Raw genomic sequence first — 20,385 nt, 5'->3', positions numbered from 1 at the left:
AAAATTTTCGAGTAATTCGACGGTAACTTTGATATTCGTCTTTTGCAGTATGTAACTAACCATTTTTACGTAGCCGTAGTGTATCGCTAAATACAAAATGCTTTCTGCTTTGCTTGCTAGTTCTAAGCTATATGACCAGTCATTTTCACAGCAATCATCTTTAAATGGAATCTCTATTCCAAACGTTTCATTCTCGCCTTGTTCGTTAATATCGTCGATAATATTTTCATCCTCAATGCATTCGATTCCCTCTTCCACACAGAACTGATGGAAAAACTGTTTAAACAATTCCAGTTGATTATTTTCAATTGCACTTTCAATACATTGTAGCAGTTTTTCTTGGTCAATAATTATGCGAGAGAGATGAAGATGATATTCAACAATACAATTGGTAATTCTATAAGAGTCTTGCTGTAATGATGTCTTTAACAATCGTTCGGCATTATCATCCAAACCCAGCTTCTGTGGACCTGATTTTGTAATTAACTGACGAAACATAGAAACACTATGTTCAGATATAACTTTTTCCAACACCGAAAACGAATTTAAATCTGCATGTGGAGCATAAATATCAACTTTCTTCTCTTCTATTAGAATCTTTGTCACACGTTCGCTTAGTTCTTCTGCTAAATCCTTTCTATCCACCCAGTATGCAAAAGTGACTGCGTAATTACAAGCCATCTCAAGTAATACATCTATAGGATTGGAACAAATCTGTTTTAACAAATTGTCCATATTAGGTTTTAAACCACTTTTAAAGAGCAACTTAATAATCTCTTTCTTGTCCAGAACAAATGCATAATCTAAAGCTGTCCATCCACAAAGCTGATCAGTTTTATTATATGCCACTATAATAAACAACTTTATTGTAAGATTTGGAATATAATTCAAATATTCTGCAAAATGCAATGGTAAGCGGCCAACCATGTCCGGGACAGTAACTGCAGAAGAATTATAGTAATGAATGTCTGCAACCTGTGTACGAGATCCGTTCACCAGTGCCAAGTGTAAATGACAATCTTTGCTTTCTCGAAGTATAAGTCGGTCAAAAAATTCGCGGGTTTTCCTTAACGATTTCGACCAAATCGTTTGTGAGTGAAAAATGCTTTCATCTTTAAATCGTTTTCTGTTTTCGAACAACCAACAAGCAGTGAAATACTCTGCAAATGTTCGATGCAGGAATTGAGGGACTCCATTTTGTACCCCAAGGACGATTCCTGTTTTTTCATCGCCTTGGTTGACTTCCTCCATTATCTCGTTAGCATGCTTCCGTTCCTTCTCGGACAATAGTTGTGCTAGAACATCTCTATCGAAAAGAACGTACATGGCCAACAGAATGTGCTGTTCCTTAATTTCTTGTTTGAATCGAGCTTCAAATTTCTTGGATGCAGGTACGTTAGCAGCAGAATCGGTAGCTCCTTTTTTAGCTGTGAATAATATTTTCATCTTTCTTCCTACAAACTCTTCAACCAGATAAAGTATGTCAAATTTTGTTTCGTTCAACATTTCATCCGATATTGTATGTGTAAATTCATCCACACGCGTCTTTATCACGGGTAATAAGATACACTGGGCGATGTACAGCAACAATGGAATGCTTATCATATCTTTCAAAACATAGGAGAATATACAAAACAGCTCCCTGACTATATCAATTTGATGATCCTTTTCGTAATGCTCGTAGCCATCTAATTTGTTATTAAGAAATTTGTGAATGGAAATCATAATTTCATCATCTGAAAATGGGTTTAACCCATACATTCGACATTGTTCGAAGGTTGTCTTCAATTCCTCTTCGAAGTCGTAAGGTCGACTAGACAGGAATATAGATCTGATTCCTTCAAGATGAGAGAATCGAGCAAAACACTTTAGTACCACACCATTGTACCATGGCGCGGTCTCATCGTATCCGTCTAGTATTAACACAATCTTCTGATGATTAAACTTCTCCTGGAACAAGCGCAATTCGATTAGTTTTTCCATTTTCAGGTTCGATTCATCCAATACTATTTTACCGCTTGAAACTGTCAGTAGATTTGCACAATGATCGGCCTTTTTTCTTATAACGTTGGTCTCTTCAATGTCGCTTTTGTTGATACTCGGTACGAAAAGCGCTAAATGTATGTATCGATACAATAACCTCACAATTTGTGTATCGTCTAGGTTTTCTACGTTATTATCTATCAGCCGTTTGAAATCAGTCGAAAACTCCATCGCGATAAACTTGATAATATAGAGAGATGGATCGAAAGTTGACAAACAATAGGCTAACGAGGTAAAGTAGGTGCTTTTACCGAGTCCTGAATCGTTGAGGAAAATAAACACCTTGCCTCTGCCAGTGTCTTGAAAATCTGGTGGAATACATTCTTCGTCGTTTGCGGCTAATGCTTTCTTAACATTCGATATTGATGCCTCGTATTCTCTTATGCTTCTATATTCCTCCAATGCTCCCCATTCCACCGACCATTCCGACCACAATTCCAACTGCTCATGAGGAACAATATGGCGAGGAACATACCAGTGTTTAATATTTGTATAATTCAACTCATTTAAATTATGATCTATTATCTTCCTCAACTGGTCACAAGGATCCAATACATTTAACAAAAAGGTTAAATCGTCGCTTATTTTCACAATGCTGCTCAATGCCGTTGTTGAACCAAAAATCGGTCGTTCAGCTTGCGTGTACAAATCTGTCGAAGCTTTATCTGAGAGATCATTCACAACAATTCTATCAGCAATATCTTCATCTTGTAGACTTCCAGCAATATTTCCTACAACAACGATCTTTTGACGATATTTTCCTACTAATTCCTTCATCTCATTTATGGATGTACGATCATGCTTCCCTAGTATCGTTACCACTTTGATAGTAGGATGATTTACATCTCTAAGATACAACAGCAAAACCTTGAGGGCATCATTCATATCTTGCTGTTTTGCATACTTTGTACTATCAATGAATATTGTTTCATATGTTAATAGCGATAGCGCTTGAAGTAAAATGCGAGAGCTAACTGTCAAATCAAGCGTGCTGTTAAACTCATAAATTCCAGAACCCGAATCCTTTAGAAATTGAAACAACTTTAATTTTTCCAAACTTTCCGACTTAACTTCAATATTACAATGTTTTTCGAGTACTGCCTCCAGATGCTCTTCTGACAAACGCTTCAAGTCGCTGATGTTTTGGTTGAGATGATTTTCCAAAAACCAGTTTTGCAAACGTTCAAGGTCTACGCCATAACGTGGTTCGCTGTAAATGCTATTATTCAGTAAACCCACCAAATCATTAATTAATATTTCATGTTGAGTTTTATCACACCATTCTGGCAACAGGTTCATAGCTGGTAGACGTAGTTGTTCTTGATTTTTGGAGTTACATATAAGCAGAAATTTACTAAAGAACTCGTCTTTTTTCTCATAAAATTCCGAATCTGTGTAAAATTCCTGTTCATACACTTTTTTCAATTGTTCGTTCAGATCGGGTATTTCACCGTGCAATTTATAACATGTTGCTCCTATAGCTTCACAAAATTGTAAACTATCATCTTCTTCCGGTTCGATTTCCGTAAAATAGCGTTTGACGTCAGTATGAAGATCATCATTAGTACATATGACATACCGTGTTATACATTCACCATTTCGGGTCTGGAGTTCACCTTTTGTTAGTTTCTGATGAATCGTAAGATATGACTTGAAGTACATGGGAATCGAGAAATTACCACTAGTTTCGCATAGATCTTTTTTTTTAATAAAAGCGTAACGGTTTGTTGTTTTCCCAGCATTCAATTTATGCTTCGCTTGTATGCAGAAAGTGAAAAGTCCTTTTGGTGATGAGAAATAAAACAGGATGTCGTCGAATTTTCCTGCTTCTGCTACTTCCACTGCAACTATAAAGTCGTTCTTTTGTTTGTTCGTTTTGATCGTTTTGGTTTCATGTCGATAATTATTTGATTTGTTAAATTGGTGAAGAATAATCGAAATAGCCAAATATGTGTTATACCATTCGCCATGTATAGTAGATTTCGGTTTCGATACCTCTATTAACGATATGAGCTGTTGTTTCTTTAAAGATTTATTCTTGTCGATGGGTTCATGATGTTCCGTGGCTATAATGCTTCTAAATCAACGAAATAATAAGAAGAATAGAGAAAAGCGGAAAGATCGGAATAAATGAACTGTTCGCAAATGATGATTCCTTTAATAGAGTGACAAAAAAAAACAAATACAGATACAAATCGACACGAATACAGCATTTTGCCACACATGCAATTTGTTTACACTTTTAGTTCGATAGCATCTGTTTTTTTTTTAATATGGTCATCTGCTTTTGAAAATAGTTGAAAAAAGTTGCAGACGTATAAAGTCTTAAATGCAATTTTTTTATAAATAATTTTCCATAGTTTTATGCACGCCTTTAACCATTTCTTCATCACTTATTGCGGTATTAGGAAACACAATTCATGCAAAGTAATCAATTGAATATCAACAACTATAACCTTACATAGTGCAGAAGTAAATCGTCAATCATCAAAGCAGAGGATTGTTACGAAAAGCCATTAAAAGCGGTACTCATTTAGAGGCGGTGAACTGTATTACAATATGTTAACACACATTAAAAAAATAGTTATACATTCTTCTTCTATTTATGAGGCTCTACAATCTCAAGGGAGGTCTTGGCGTGACATTGTTAGCTTTCCTTGACTTTATTTGCCAGTAGCAGGATAGTTAGTCCTGTGTACGGGTGTTTGACCTGGATGGGATTTGATACCATCTCCATCACCGTAGCTCATGATATTAGTAAAATTTTAAAATGTGAGAAGTAGAAACACAGTCCACTCTCATGCGTTTGTTGTCGATTGCTCGTAAACTATCGAATGGCATTTTATACAGTATTGAATGTCCACGAGAAGTACGAGATATGTAGCAAAAACCAGACTAAATTTAAATATCAAAATATAAATAGCGTATCAGCAACAACGGCCCGATGATTTATGTGATAAACGGCGCCAGTCCACACGGCAGAACCGGAGATCAAATCCAATCCGGACCGTCCCGCGTAGTAAGGACTGACTATCCAGCTACGTGGAAAAAAAGTCTCGAAAGCCAGAAATGGCCGGCATGACCTCAGAGGTCGTTACGCCAAGAAGAAGAATCGGCAACATCATCAAGATCGAAGCATCAGTAAGATCGACGCATCGGATGCACCCGCGATTAAAAAGAAGTTTTAAACAACGAGAATGAACACCTCCTCTTCGTAACTCGTATATGACATAAGTAACTGTGAATACAGCCTTCTGGAACTATACACAATTTGAAAAAAATGGGCCTCATGGTTTGTCGAGCAGAACTTTGAGTTCAAATCGAACCCTCGCCAGGATAAAAATAAAAAGCATTGAGAAAGCGTAATCATTTTAAAAATATTATCTATACCTTTTCAACTGGTTTCTTTCGTTGTCCGATAGAGGATTGGCGTTGGATGTATGCGGCATGGGTTGATCGTTTGTTCGCGGTGCTTTTGTTGCTTGTGTAGGGGTAATGGCGCTAAGTATTTTGCCCATTTTAATTCTGGAATGACAAAACATTGAATTATTAAAAGGTAAATAAAGCATTTATCGATTCTGAGTACCGTTTGAAGGTGTATTGCAAGTCTGGTTGGTTTATCTTCCGTACTTTCTTTGATATCTCCTTCTATCTATATGTACATATAAAATTCTGGTGTCGCGGGGTTTTTGGGCAAATTCTTCCGAAACGGCTGCACCGATTTGAGAATGAGAATAGGTTTTAAGTTCTTTTCGTTTCACTGGGTGTTTTTTCTGCTTCTTATTTGCGTCTTTTGGCAGCTGCTACTAACTGCTATCAAGTGCTATTCGATTTTGGTAACACGATTAATGCTGAACACTGCTGAAACGAAAAAGATGTAACGAACAAATCAATCAAAACACACATGACGTTTTATTTGTGCAATTTTATTCAACTAGTGAATCGACCCGGTTACAGTGCTGCGCAACAGATCTGCGTAATGCTCAAACACCGAGGTTCACATGGTTTAGAAAATATTTTTTCAATCATACAGAAACCTTTTCTAATGTTATTCAATATGGTCTTACGGTTGCATCGCAACTACCCGTGATCATTGCGACTTGTTATCGGCATGGATTCGTCTGGGTTCTAACCTCAAACGCGTTCTCCAAGCGAAGGACTTTCCATTACGTCTTGTATATCCCAAGTAGCACTTATTCACCTATGAAACCTCAAGCGAAGCACTTTGAATGCTTGATTAGTGCTGTGTCAAAGTTTGACGATACTACGTGTGTTGCTTACGGTGCAATCCGGTCTTACAGGCAAATCTTCGATACGGGCTACTGTAATATTAAATTTAGTTTTTCTACTAATACTTATCGGACTTCGAATGTATACTTCACTTTTACTTTACTTACACCGTAAAGTTTCTTTCTTTAACGTTGGAGTCATCGAGGCCTTACCTTGGGTAGGGGGACTCTCGATGCTCTTGAAATAACAAGACGAAGAATTGCTCTGGAAGCTCAGTTGTGCATCTGATCATTGACAACTGTCATCTCACGATCAGATCACTGAGGACTGACCGCGTTCTAACAGTTTTGGTTTATTTTATACTCTGAGTTGTGTAGGTGTACATGGTTTTTACATAAGGGCTTATGTATCGATTGTTTCTATTTCTATGATTCTATTTTCTTGTAATGATTATTAATGCATTTCTGTAATTTTCGGTTGATACGCATTAGCGCATAAATTAAGCGTCGAGTGGGTCTTACGCAGGAGGGCTAATGAATGGAAACTAAAGTAACCTTTTCAAGTGCAACCAACAGCGTGAAAAAGGATTGTATATGCAACGCAATGAGCGATCTTCGATTATGTCACCTTCAGGTACTTGAAAGGGTTAAAACAGATACGTTTAGAAAAGGCGTAAAAACCCTGGCCATGTGTTTTATGTTATGTGTCAGAATGAGAATAGGAGAAAATAGGAAAGGACCAACGCGATTTTACTAACCGATTCTATACTTTGAATTTTAATGTGCTATTTGAGATTTCCCATATGTTAGATTTTTAATGTTTAGCAGATATGCTACACTACATAAAGTCGCATGCATTAAAATATGAATCATAGAACATGAGAACTTGCTCCAAACATCAGGCGTATTTCATCTGCTATGACAAAAAAAATTGACCGCAAGCACTTGAAATCTGAATTGAGAATAGTTCGTTCTTCTTGCGGATTTCAAAGTTGGTCAAGGTCAATGTCAACCTGGCAATCGTGGTTTGGAGTTACTTATTTTCAACCTTCTAAAATTTCCAATTTACTATCCTTTTGAGCCACGGACGTCAGAATTGCGCACAATAATTCTACTACATTCGCCAAAATAGGGAAAATTCAAGCAAGGAAAATTCTGATGCAAGTCTTAGAAAATTCCGTTTGTGGCGCACTGGTGGTGATTGATTTCCCTTTCCTTCCTTTTGTTGTGGCATACGACTTGAACAGGTCTTGACCAACCATTACTTGCTTTCCTTGATTTTATTTACCCGTAGGATTGACTGTAATCCTGCGTACGGGGGTTCGGCCAGGATGTGAATTGATCCTCGGTCCTGTGGTGCGCTACCATATTCAGCAATTCCCGCAAAGTAGGCTTAAATTTGTACAACAACCAAAAACGACATCAACCTGGTGAACATGCAGGGTTCGATGATCGAACTCTCATATTGGAAAATTCAAGATTTACAACACTCACTGGTGAAAACGGGTATGCCAACACTGCAGTAACACTGCGTTAAGCGATAGATAAAGTTAATACGTAAAATGAGTGAAAAGTTGATAGCAAGATATATGTATGTGTAGTCGGCCCGGTGTACATGCGGCGCCTTATAGGACAGAAACTGATATCAACTCCGAATCGTCTCGGAAAGCCAGAAATCCTTCTAAAGCTTTAATGTCACAAAAGAAGAAGAAGGAAAATTACTTTATTTCTAATTATAAGTTCGATCGAGAATGGTAATAATTTAAAATTTCTCAATTAATCAACGATTTTTTTTCCATTTGCCATTTTAATAATGCCACATGGATCTTGACTGAACATATTAAATGTTTGCTAGAAAACTTTTCTTGTGAAGGCAAAGCCAGGTTTTCGGGCTCGGCTGGTAACATTATAAAAGAAACAATGAATACATTAAATATCATAACGAACGTTGGGTGACATTGAGACACTTCCAAAAGGTCCGTAACGGCTTGATGTTGAGAACGCAGATCATCCAAGACAAAGAGGCAAAATTGCAAAGAGTACGTGCAGCATGGCAGGGTTCATCATGCCCTAAACCAGTGTCGGATTTAACTGTAGGCGGAGTAGGCGATCGTCTAGAAATGACTACAAGAAACGACTACAAGAGCAAATGTCGAAAAGATCGAGCAGGTGATGACAGAAAACGTAACATCACTAGTGTATCAAAAGACTGATTTGATGGCTCCAAGACTCTCTGATTGGCAAGTCTATTCAAGCTCCAAAGCAAGGTCACTTACGCAGTGCAGGCTTAGCAAGGCAAGGCTTAGCGGAATGCGTACTAGTGAGCTACCCTTGCACCGTCGAAAAAGCGTACAGTCTTAAAAAAAGAGAACAAGAACAAGAAAACAAGCTTAGAGAGTTTTGAATGAGACAGACAGAGAGAGAGAGAAAGAGAGAGAGAGAGAGAGAGACAGAGAGAGAGAGACCGGTGAATTATTGGTATGTTGGGGTTTGTCAATCGTATCGGAAATCAGTAAGATTTTGTATAAAACTTTGTCGCAAACGTTCTACTCTCCCATTTCTACCATCCGCGATAACGATAAGAACAGCTTAACGTCGAGATTCGAGGTGACACATGTAACAATCGAACGGAAAAAATCCAAAATTCCAAATCCAAATCCAAATTTTCAACATTATTCCCTGTAGTAATCCAACGTAAACAGCAAAATGCATTAAATGCTAGCAAGGCACCAAATTATTAAAGGAGTTTTAATAACATTCAACTCTATACTTTACATACACCACACTACAGCTATCATCGAACTCCAGACAGACGTCATCGTATCACGTATGTAGCTTATCAGCGTGTGCCGGATGCGGATGACGTAAGTTATATGAATATTTAGCAGTAAAAAAATTGCTTCAATACTATGTTAAAACTTCCCCAATCGCTTTATGCACACGTTTTAAGTTTAACTTACTCACATCAAGGCTGAGGCTGAGGTTTTCGATTATCTGATTCACTTCCTCTGTACTTCGGTTTTTGGGCTAATGAAAGAGTCACCCTAGATGACTTTGAATTGTTCGCATCGCACTTGTATTACACCACACTTTAAAACTTTAGGGAGGTTTGTATCTCTCTCCAATAATAATCTTTCTCGCGGTACAACTGTCTATTGCGACAACTTTTCAGTACAACACTACAACACTTGAGCCAGAGACCTCAGACAAAACACGTCCGTCCACGTTGGAGCTGAGCGAAAGAAGAAATCAAAAGATACAGAACACAAGGTACATTGATATGAGGCAGAGTTAGTCCAAGATGTACATAGTAAGTGGCAAATATTTATCAATATGTGTAAGATTACCTTTGTGTCAATGGCCAAAAATACACCCTTACTTATATAACCACATACCAGTGTGGATAGGGCAATTTTGATTGAATTTTGCACATTTTCAAGTTTTAAATAAATTTCCATTTAGTTCTAAAAGATGTTTTGACTTCAATCTAGTTGTACAATAGTTTCACACTACACATTAGACAGTTGTTTTTAATTCGAATTATACTTTCATTCTATCAAACATTTTTACACATTTACTTCTATAACCACCTACCTGGGTATGTAATGCATTTTATATTTGGACCTTTCTGCGTTGAAATGTGCCTATAAATGTATGTAAAAACGAAAAAATGTTAATTGGGGAAGACGACAGGATCACCCTGTATCGAAGGAGCGCAGAAAGAACTCTGACAGGGTATAAAAGGGGATCATTACCCGGTGTGCAGAGAGCGAGAGAAACGGACCAAAAAATGGTGGGAGAAATGGTCCGAAGCGCCATGTAAAAAATGGTCCGAAGGAAGACATGGTCGGACCATTTCCTATGTGCTAGCATAGGGCAAAAAAGAGAAACGGACCATTCCTAGCATTCCATTGCAGAGCGCGCTCTCCGTATTTCTGTCGTTGTGTGCGTGTAGGTTCAAGCAGTGATCTTCGGTTCCACGTACGAATGATGCCGAAGAGGATGACGAAAACACGATCCTTCGCTGCACATAGGAATACAGTGCATACGATACGGGCAAAACCCACAAGAAGAAGAAGACACAATCCTTCACTGCATGTAAGAATGGGGTGAGCGAACGGCGAACGACGCCAGCAAGAAGCACAAAAGGAAGACAAAAACACGAGCATGTACTGCATAGAAGCGCAGTGCCTGCGCGTACAGGATATTTGACATCATTTTTTACCAAATCAAATGCGAAAACTAATTTGCGGCTTGTTGATCGTACGGCACAAGATCAACCAGAACAATAATCACTATTTCACACACAACACACAACACCAACTGTATTCATCGGCGTGTAAAAAAGCGAAGAAATTTCCACAACATGTACCGAAAGTTTTTTTCCTCACTTCAATTCAATGCGCTTGCCGAAGCAAGCACGGAGTGAAGGGAAAAAACTAACACCACACGTTAATGGCTTGAAAAGACATACAAATTCTAATTAAATCGCAACACTTGTTTAAATACTGCACTGCACAAAGCTAAAGCGCACATTTCCAATCCTCCGCGCAGCATACACGCACAGATTCAAAATTTTCTAAGTCCCACAACACGTCCGCCCTGGACTTAGCGCACAGCAAACTGAGCCTTTCACTATGTGGGTTTTACGCTAGAGGAAGGAGGAAGGATGAACAGTTCAGGACGAGATGCAAATAATTCTACCTTGAGCAAACTCTGTCGGTTTACACATACAATCAAAGAACCCTTCTTTTTACACAGATCCGCTCTCAAAATAGTCAAGTTTTGGAGAGAAAAACCGTAGCGACCAACTTTGTCCCAAACTTTTACCGAAACTACACGTCAACGGACCAAAATGGTCCGTTCATCTCGCTCTCTGCGCACCGGGTAGCGAAGCAGAAGGGTAACGAGAAGGTTGTGAAATAAAGTTGGTTGCTCCCGTAAATTCGTCCAGCGACTTGTATAATTTTACTTTTTCACATGTATTCGTTTTTAGCCGTTGTATTCACAACAAATTTTCAAAGAAGTTGCTTTAAATTATTTACCTTGATTTTATTAAAACAGAACTTCTGTAAAAAATTTATTACCTTTGTGGGTAGGTGATTTTAGAACTAATGGGGTACAAATTGAATTAAAATTAAAAATACATTTAAAAAAATTGCAAAAATCTGGTTTTAGCTTATAGAATAGATAACATATTTTTTAGACATTCTTAATTTTGATTATTATATTTTCTATTTATTAAATTTATTTATATTTTATATTTATTAATATAAATAATATAATATAATAATTAATATAATATATTAATTTTTTGTATTAGTTCTAGGTTTATGAAAGGATCATTGTTTAGCCTAAATGGCAGATAACAGGTTGGCTGATAAGTCCCCGGTCTGATACATAGATGGCGTCGCTAGTATTAAATGCATATTATTTTTATATAGTACCAACCTTCAAATGATTCGTGTCAAAATTTGACGTCTGTATGTCAATTAGTTTGTGAGACAGAGCGTCTTTTGTCAAGCAACTTTTGTTATTGCCCCATATGAAGAAGAAAAAAGTGTTGTTCCACCAAGACAACCCACCGTGCCACAAGTCATTGAGAACGATGGCAAAAATTCATAAATTGAGCTTCGAATTGCTTCCCCACCCACCGTATTCTCCAGATCTGGCCCCCAGCGACTTTTTCTTGTTCTCAGACCTCAAAAGGATGCTCGCAGGGAAAAAAATTAATGCAATGAAGAGGTGGTCGCCGAAACTGAGGCCTATTTTGAGGCAAAACCGAAGGAGTACTACCAAAATGGTATCAAAAAATTGGAAGGTCGTTATAATCGTTGTATCGCTCTTGAAGGGAACTATGTTGAATAGTAAAAACGAATTTTGACAAAAAAATGTGTTTTTCTTTGTTAGACCGGGGACTTATCAGCCAACCTGTTATATGTATTTATAATAAAAACATAAAAAAAAACATTTATAATATATTAGTTATATTTAATGTTTTTAAAATTTAAAAGCGCATAACATAACCTTTTAGAGGCTGACAATACGGCCGAAGCCGTAATAATTAATTATAAATAAAAAACATAACCGTTTAGGTCAGACATGTCAAACATACGGCCCGCGTGATCTTTGAATCCGGCCCGCGAAGGAAGAACGAGAACATCCATTATTATCTGGCTTGGGTGAGGTTTAGCTTTGAAAATTGAAAAATAATTTGTATATGTTGTGTATGCACCCTTCTACGCTTAAATAACACGCTCTTGAATCTTCTTGTAGTCCAAACCACTGTTGAATTTAATTTCCTTCCGACTTCTCCCTCCACTTCCGAATTCTCTTGGCCCGCAAGATAATTTTTGTTTGCAAACCGACCCGCAAGCCAAAATGAGTTTGACATCACTGGTTTAGGTGGTCATTGAAATGAATCTCCACATTGTTCGAATAAGCTAGCTGTCATACCGATCTGCCCTTTTTCCGTGTTTAACTATTTGCGTTATCTCGCTTGAATGTGTGTCAACAAAGTCGTCATCGTGTGTATGCTTTGTATGCTTTTGCGCCTTTTTGCCGTCCGAAATCGTTATTGGTTCATTACAAATAAAAATATCGAAACAACAGTAATTTTTATTTTTATATGTAAATATGTATGACAACGTATTTTTTTCACCCATAGCATTTAGCAGTAATTGATATCTTTGGGTTTCATGTATATTATCTAGCCATTTTAGCATTTTAAAAATTTGTTTTTTAAATATGAAATATTTCCCTTTACGCGGCCTTTGTGAGTGTTAAAAATAAGTTTCAAGGATAACTGGCTGGGAATACTTGCTAGTGGTATTACGCGGAATGAAATTCTCGATCATGCCGGAGTGCAGAACTCGATCGTTTATGCGTTCGGAGTAGGATTTGAGCGTTTGGTGAATACGAATACGATTAATGAAATGAAATTTTCGAATTGTTGCAATAAACAATAAATTCGTCAAGGGTGCAAACACAATTAAGCTTTCAATAAGGCATGCAAGATTATTATTACAGGGTTTCCCACAATTTTTTGACACTTTCCCATAATCTTTTGACACTTTCCCAGAGATTTTTGATTTCGTCCCATAATCTTTTGACACTTTTCCAATTATTTTTGAATGTTACTTTATGGAGCTAATTTCTTCCGTAAAGTTCTTAGCACGCGGAGTACTTCTGAGTAGCTATTTAAATATTAGATTGGAAGAACTCAAATAATCAGGGTGTGTATAAATATAGGTAAACAAAATCATCTTTATATTTAAAAAAATGTATTTCAAAAGAACTTCATATTTCATTTTCTGACACGTGCAACAAATCAAAACAAATAGAAACAATTTTTTTCGGGGATTTTGTTCACTACTACTGACTTGACTATTTTCCTGGTATTTTCCTGGTCCTGACCAGGGATAAAAGGAGGAAGGGAGGTGATGATCTTGCACAATCGTGTGTGACGATTTTTAAAATGGCGAGGGTCCAATTTGAATGCAATGTTAAAAACTAGTCTTTACTTTTTAATGAATTTTTTCCCGTAAATTTTCTATAAAATTGCATGTTAACGTATGTAAAACAGTGGTCAATTGATGCAAAAAAGGTACATAAAAACCTAGCTCAAACAAACTTAGGGCATGGAAGCAACATGACCCACCACCAGGAAAATAGTCAAGTTAGTAGTAGTAAACAAAATCCCCGAAAAAAATTGTTTCTACTTGTTTTGATTTGTTGCACGTGTCAGAAAATGAAATATGTAGTTCTTTTGAAATACATTTTTTTTAAATATAGAGATGATTTTGTTTATCTATATTTATACACACCCTGATTATTTGAGTTCTTCCAATCTAATATTTAAATAGCTACTCAGAAGTACTCCGCGTGCTAAGAACTTTACGGAAGATTTGCTCCATAAAGTAACATTCAAAAATAATTGGGAAAGTGTCAAAAGATTATGAAACGAAATCAAAAATAATTGGGAAAGTGTCAAAAGATTATGGGACGAAATCAAAAATATTTGGGAAAGTGTCAAAAGATTATGGGACGAAATCAAAAATCTCTGGGAAAGTGTCAAAAGATTATGGGACGAAATCAAAAATCTCTGGGAAAGTGTCAAAAAATTGCGGGATACCCTGTATTCTCAAAAAATGCTTACTATTTCAATTTTCATGTAGATAAATATTATGAGACCGATGTAAAGCTTATTTATTACATTTGTAGCGACCGTGGCCGCAACGAATTGTCGCTACGTGTAGACGCGACATAATTTGCTATAATGCACAACACACGAACGAACGATCGGGACGACGGAAGGCGGCTGATAGGCGAACGAGCGATCGGGACGACGGAAGGCGGCTGATAGGCGAACGAGCGATCGGGATGATGGAAGAAGGATGATGAATTTATTCTGGTGTAGGCATAGCATGCGTGTAGAGGTATCCGAGTAAAGAAATAAAAGTAAAGTTGTGTAGTGGCCTATGCATATGGTGACAGCGGTGGGATCGCAGAAATTTAGCGCATATTGCATTTCTGGCTGGTGTTAAAACTAATAATTGGTGGAGGTGTAAATTTATTAATTATAAACGTAAGTAAGTGGTGAAGGTAATCGCAGCGTCATACACAGTGGTAACGGGCAAGTGAATTTTGGTATATAATATTTTTTATTTTTTTTTATTAATATTGGTTGCATGTTAGTTTTTAATTCATTAAATAGTGTCTTATAAGATAGAATAGAAAATACGTAAATAAAGATATATAGGTATACGTTTAAATTGATATAATATTTTTTTTTTCTCGAATCCTCCATTTGTTCTTGACCTCGGGGTAAAAGGGTAATGAACGACAGGGTGTTGGCACTTAGAAACAGAGCTGTTCAGATTAACACTGGTAGCAACAGTCTTAACAATATTCGTGAAATTTTTAAGGAACCAAATTTTAATTCAACCGCACACAGCGAATCTGCCTTAATAAAAGAATATAATTACAAGGAACGACTGGAAATACTTAAGGCAGAATTTTTTAATCAAAGTATTGAAATAGATAGAGCCTTAAACGCTACAAACTTCAAAATGGCGTATGAATTTCCACTGAAAAAGGCTATGCTTGGCATTCCGGAGTATAACGGGAAGAGTAAAAATTTAGACGGATTTCTTTACCAAGTGGAATACTTTGCGAGACAAATTCCTGTAGGAGAATCGGAAGAAGATTTAATTAGGGTCGTGCTATTAAAATTAAAAGGCGATGCTGCTGGATTCTTTAATCGCATAGTGAGTGACACGTGGGAAAATGTAAAATCAAATTTAATAAAGCAATTCGGTGAAAAGATATATTTGGAAGATATTTTCCATAAAGTGGAAACGTTGAAACAGGGAATAAATGAAACGTTTTTAAAATACAAAGAACGAGCGTTGGAGCTTAGGGATCAAATAATAGAGAATGATTCGAAAAATGAGGATGATTCCTATGCGATTAAAAATCTAAAAATACATTTTCTAGCCGGTTTGAAGAATACACAATTGAAAACTCTAGCTAGAACAAACAAGCACTTGGAATTCATTGATCTCTTAGAATATCTCGAAGAAGAAGTCGTCCACATAGAGCACATGCAGAAAATCGAGGAACGATTGAAAGATACGGATACATCTAACAGTGTGGAAAATCAGAATTTGGAATTAAGCATTAAGGCAAATAACCAAAATGCATGTACAAATATGGCAAATTCGACTAACAAACACGTGCAAAACACGGAATATGGAACAAGTTGTCCGAATGAAAGTTTAAATGATAACGGTAGAACGCGCTGCGATAATGGGATAGGTAGAATTAACACTTTAGATACGAGTAATTTTGGTCCACCACAGCACAACAGTACTACATTTAATCCAAATAATACTAACTTTAATAACAATTTCTCTCGGCCACGAAGATACTATACTTATAGAAACAATTACTCACAACAGTCACCTCATTTCGTAAATAATTCTTCACAAAGGCCTTCACAACAAAACACTTATAATCAACAAAATTCACAACAAAACACATACAGCTCGTACAGAAAAAACTAATAAATGGAACACTGGCTAAGACAAATAAAAATGCTAGTGTTCCCACGCAGTATAAAAATTTATATCATTTCAACCAACTTGAAGCAGAGGTAAAGAAAAACCAACCTATGGGCATTAGTGAAAGTATAGAAGGTTTTGAAACCTTGGAGATACATTCAACCAAAGATGGTAAATTAATGGTTCAAATATTATCGGGAATTTCAAACAAAAAGTGGTTGAATTATTTGATCGATTCGGGAGCCTGCTTCAATGCCTTGAGTTGGGGTGCAGTAAAAGAGCTTGGGGTCTCTTCAATTAATTACAACGAAAAATTAACATTATGTAGTTTTGATGGGAAATTGTCAAAAACCATGGGATCTGTTCTCATTAACATGTATGTTGGAAAAACGGTTTACAGGACAAAGTTTCATATAGTAGAAACTCTTTTCGTCCCAGGTATAATTGGTGCAGAATTTTTAAGGGAATATACGAGTCGGATTGGTGAAAGATTCCAAAGCATAACTTTAAAGGTACCATCAAATGAAAAAGAAGAGGAAGTTAAAGAAGGAAATGAAAGCGTGTTGACTGAAAATTGCGAATTACAAGAAAATTTGGAATTGCTTCCACACATGGAGAAACAATACACTGATTGTGATTTGATAGAAAGAAGATTGGAAAGAGAATTGATAGGAGATGAGAGATATATGGAGCTAGTTAGCAAAATAAAGATGAAGCATTTAAATACGGAAAAGTCGAATAATATGAAAAAAATTATCTCTGACTTTAAAGATATTTTTTACTTGCCAGGTGATAAACTGACGTACACTCCTGTGGCATCACATGAAATAGAGACGACTTCGAATATTCCCATTTACAAAAGACAGTACAGATTTCCTGCAGCATTAAATCAAATCATGGAAGAACAGATAGAGGAAATGCTTAAACAACATATAATCAGACCAAGCAAAAGCCCATGGAATGCACCTGTAATGTGTATACCAAAAAAATCAGATCAGGATGGGGAACGAAAATATAGAATTGTGGTTGATTTCCGTGCACTTAACCAAATAACTAAGCCATTTATCTATCCCATTCCTAGGATAGATGATATAATGGATAACATTGGAAATAGCAAATATTTTTCCACGATAGACCTCAAGTCAGGTTTTTTTCAAATACCCATAGCTGAGAAAGACGCAGATAAAACAGCATTTTCGACGTCGAAAGGGCATTATGAATTTTTACGCATGCCCATGGGACTTAAAAATAGTCCATCTACGTTCCAGAAGCTTATGAATACGGTTTTGTATACAATTCAACCGGTTAATGCATTCGTATATTTAGACGACATTGTGGTATTTGGTGAATCTGAGGAAGAGCACAATGAAAATTTGGAAAAAGTACTAAAGGGCTTAAAAGAATATAATCTTAAAATAGAACCATTAAAATGCAAGCTTCTACATACGGAGATAAACTATTTGGGACACACTATTAATGAACACGGTATAAAACCAACACAGGCAAACGTAAACGCAATATTAGATATGCCAACACCACAAAACTTAAAAGAGCTACGTTCATTTTTAGGAACAATAAATTTTTATGGAAAATTTATTCCAAATGTTTCGGAAATTCGTAAACCACTACATGATTTATTGAAGAAAAACGTTACGTTCGTTTGGAACAAAAATTGCGATCAGGCATTAAATAAATTGAAAAACATTCTTATTTCTGAACCATTACTAGTCCGCCCAAACTACAAAGAAGTTTTTGTAATCACCACAGATGCAAGCGATTACGCTCTTGGTGCAGTGTTGTCAAATGAAACATCAATGGAAAGACCAATCGCCTATGCTAGTAGATCACTTGTAGGAGCAGAAAAGCGATATCATCCAATTGAAAAGGAACTATTAGCGATTGTGTGGGCAGTAGAATATTTCAAGCATTATATATATGGGCAAAAATTTATAATATACTCCGATCATAGGCCTTTAGTTTCAATATGGCGCCTTAAAGAAAATTCACCAATTTTATCTCGATTAAGGCTGAGATTGCAAGGTATAGAATGTGAAATAAGATATAAGAAAGGAAAAGAAAATGTAGTTGCTGATTTTTTATCACGCCTTCCAGAGGCGAAACAAAGCAAGACAGAAGATAAAATAAACAATACAGTCGCAGTAGTTACACGCCAACAAAAGAAAACTTTTGAAAAGGAGAGGATAGAAGAAAATACGAAGAGCACGCCACAAGAAGATCACTGGGGAGATTTATTAAACATAGACGTTGTGAATGAAGCAAGCGAAAAAGAAGTAAAAAGAAGAGAAAATTTAGAACGTATGAAACAAGAAACCAAGAATAAATTTAAGAACTGTGAATCAGATTCTGAAAAAGTTGAAGTTGATAAAAACGAAGTAGAAAGAGTGTTACAAGAGTTTCACGATGCTCCTTTAGGAGGTCATGTGGGAGTAAGAAGAATGAAAAAAAGAATCAAAGAGTTATTCTTTTGGAAAGCAATGGACAGGGATATAGAAAGATATGTAAAAGGATGCAGATCGTGCCAACTAAATAAGATTGGACGATATAACAAGATACCTATGAGAATAACGACAACCTCAAAAAGTCCATTCGAAAAAATCTACATGGATATTGTCATTTTACCCGAATCAGAATCAGGGAATAAATATGGACTTGTTATGCAGGATGATTTAACGAGGTATTTAATAGTTACACCAATGGAGAATCAAGAGTCCGCAACTGTAGCCAAAGCGTTTGTTGAGGAATTGGTCTGTCTTGTAGGTGCCCCTATGGAAGTAGTAACGGATCAGGGTACAAACTTCATGAGCGAAGTTATGAAGGAAACATGCAAATTGTTGAAAATAAAAAAAATTAACACATCTGCTTATCATCCTCAAGCAAACGTAGTAGAAAGGGCAAATAGGGAACTGAAAATATATTTAAGACAGTTTGTTGGAAAAAACTACTCCACATGGGACAGTGTATTAAAATATTTCACTTTTGGCTACAACACAACGGTAAACTCCTCGACGGGATACACTCCATACGAGTTGATTTTTGGTAGGAAAGCGAGGATACCGACTTCGGTATATAATCAAAACGCCAAACGGAAGTATAGCGATTTTTGCGAGGAATTAAAACGTAAACTAACGGAATTGCACATAGTAACAAAAAGGAATCAAATAAAAGCCAAAGAGAAAAGAAAAGATAATTATGACAAAAACGCAAACGAATGGCAACCCATGTGGGGAGAAATGGTGTTAGTAAGAAATGTTCAAACAGGGATAGGACAGAAATTACAAAGTATTTGGAGAGGGCCGTACGAAGTAGTAGAAATACCCAGTGAGCAAACTTGCGTAATTAAAAATGGAAGAAAGTTGGAAAAAATTCATAATAATAGATTGAAGAAATTTGTAGAGTAAGTGAAGTATGAGAAAAAAAAAATAGTATGTAAGTTCTAATGTGAATTTATAAATTTAAGAAAAGATTAGTATGTAAGTTTCTCATATGAATTTATAGATTTAAGGAAAGATTAGTATGTATGTTCTTAATGTGAATTTATAGATTTAAGGAAAGATGAAAAAAAAAAAAAAAAAAAAAAAAAGAGGCGACTTCACGATAATCGGATATAATACGGATGTTACACTAAAACACTATGCACTAACACTAGGATGAATACGCTCCACCATACACAAAACAAAGCTGCAAACACGACATTGCACCGAAGAGTTGATGATAGCAGGGGGTTGAATTGAAGAAACAATTGAATGATGATGAGAGACGGGACCTCAAATAGATAGCCGGAAACATCGTTGAATGTAGAGGAAGGTGGCATGACCATATCCACACGATAATGACGGAGTTCAGGCGGAAAGTAGACGCATCGCAAACACCTGGTTACCAGCCGCTACAGCTGAAATCTGCAGTTATATAAAGGCAGTTAAGGGCGACTGATACTATTGTTGCAAGACGGAATCGGAGTGTACAGACGGTGTTGATTACAAACCAAGACACGATAGTGATCCGGCGGAGGTAGAACCTTATGATGTAAT

General features: G+C 36.5%; 2 protein-coding genes across 4 annotated transcripts in view; both read right to left on the bottom strand.

Annotated features, from left to right (window-relative positions):
- Nucleotides 1-3,653, bottom strand: part of LOC125760455 (uncharacterized) — a 92,680-nt gene extending 89,027 nt beyond the window's left edge. For 2 of the 3 annotated variants that reach the window (XR_007418000.1, XM_049420597.1), the window contains exon 1: nucleotides 976-3,653. Coding sequence is in view for 2 of the 3 variants with exons in the window: in XM_049420597.1 (XP_049276554.1) it covers nucleotides 976-3,342 (2,367 nt within the window). In the remaining variant the exon portion in view is untranslated. Of the gene's footprint in view, nucleotides 1-470; nucleotides 860-975 lie in introns of those variants that run through there. The other variant, XM_049420598.1, reaches the window with a different exon arrangement.
- LOC125760480 (wiskott-Aldrich syndrome protein family member 2) overlaps nucleotides 1-20,385 on the bottom strand; it is a 144,585-nt gene that overhangs the window by 49,868 nt on the left and 74,332 nt on the right. The window lies entirely within an intron of this gene.

This window comes from Anopheles funestus, chromosome 2RL (genome assembly GCF_943734845.2).
Source record: "Anopheles funestus chromosome 2RL, idAnoFuneDA-416_04, whole genome shotgun sequence".
NCBI lineage: Eukaryota > Metazoa > Arthropoda > Insecta > Diptera > Culicidae > Anopheles > Anopheles funestus.
Note: the sequence above shows the minus strand (reverse complement) of the source record. Positions and strands in the feature narration are given on the sequence as shown.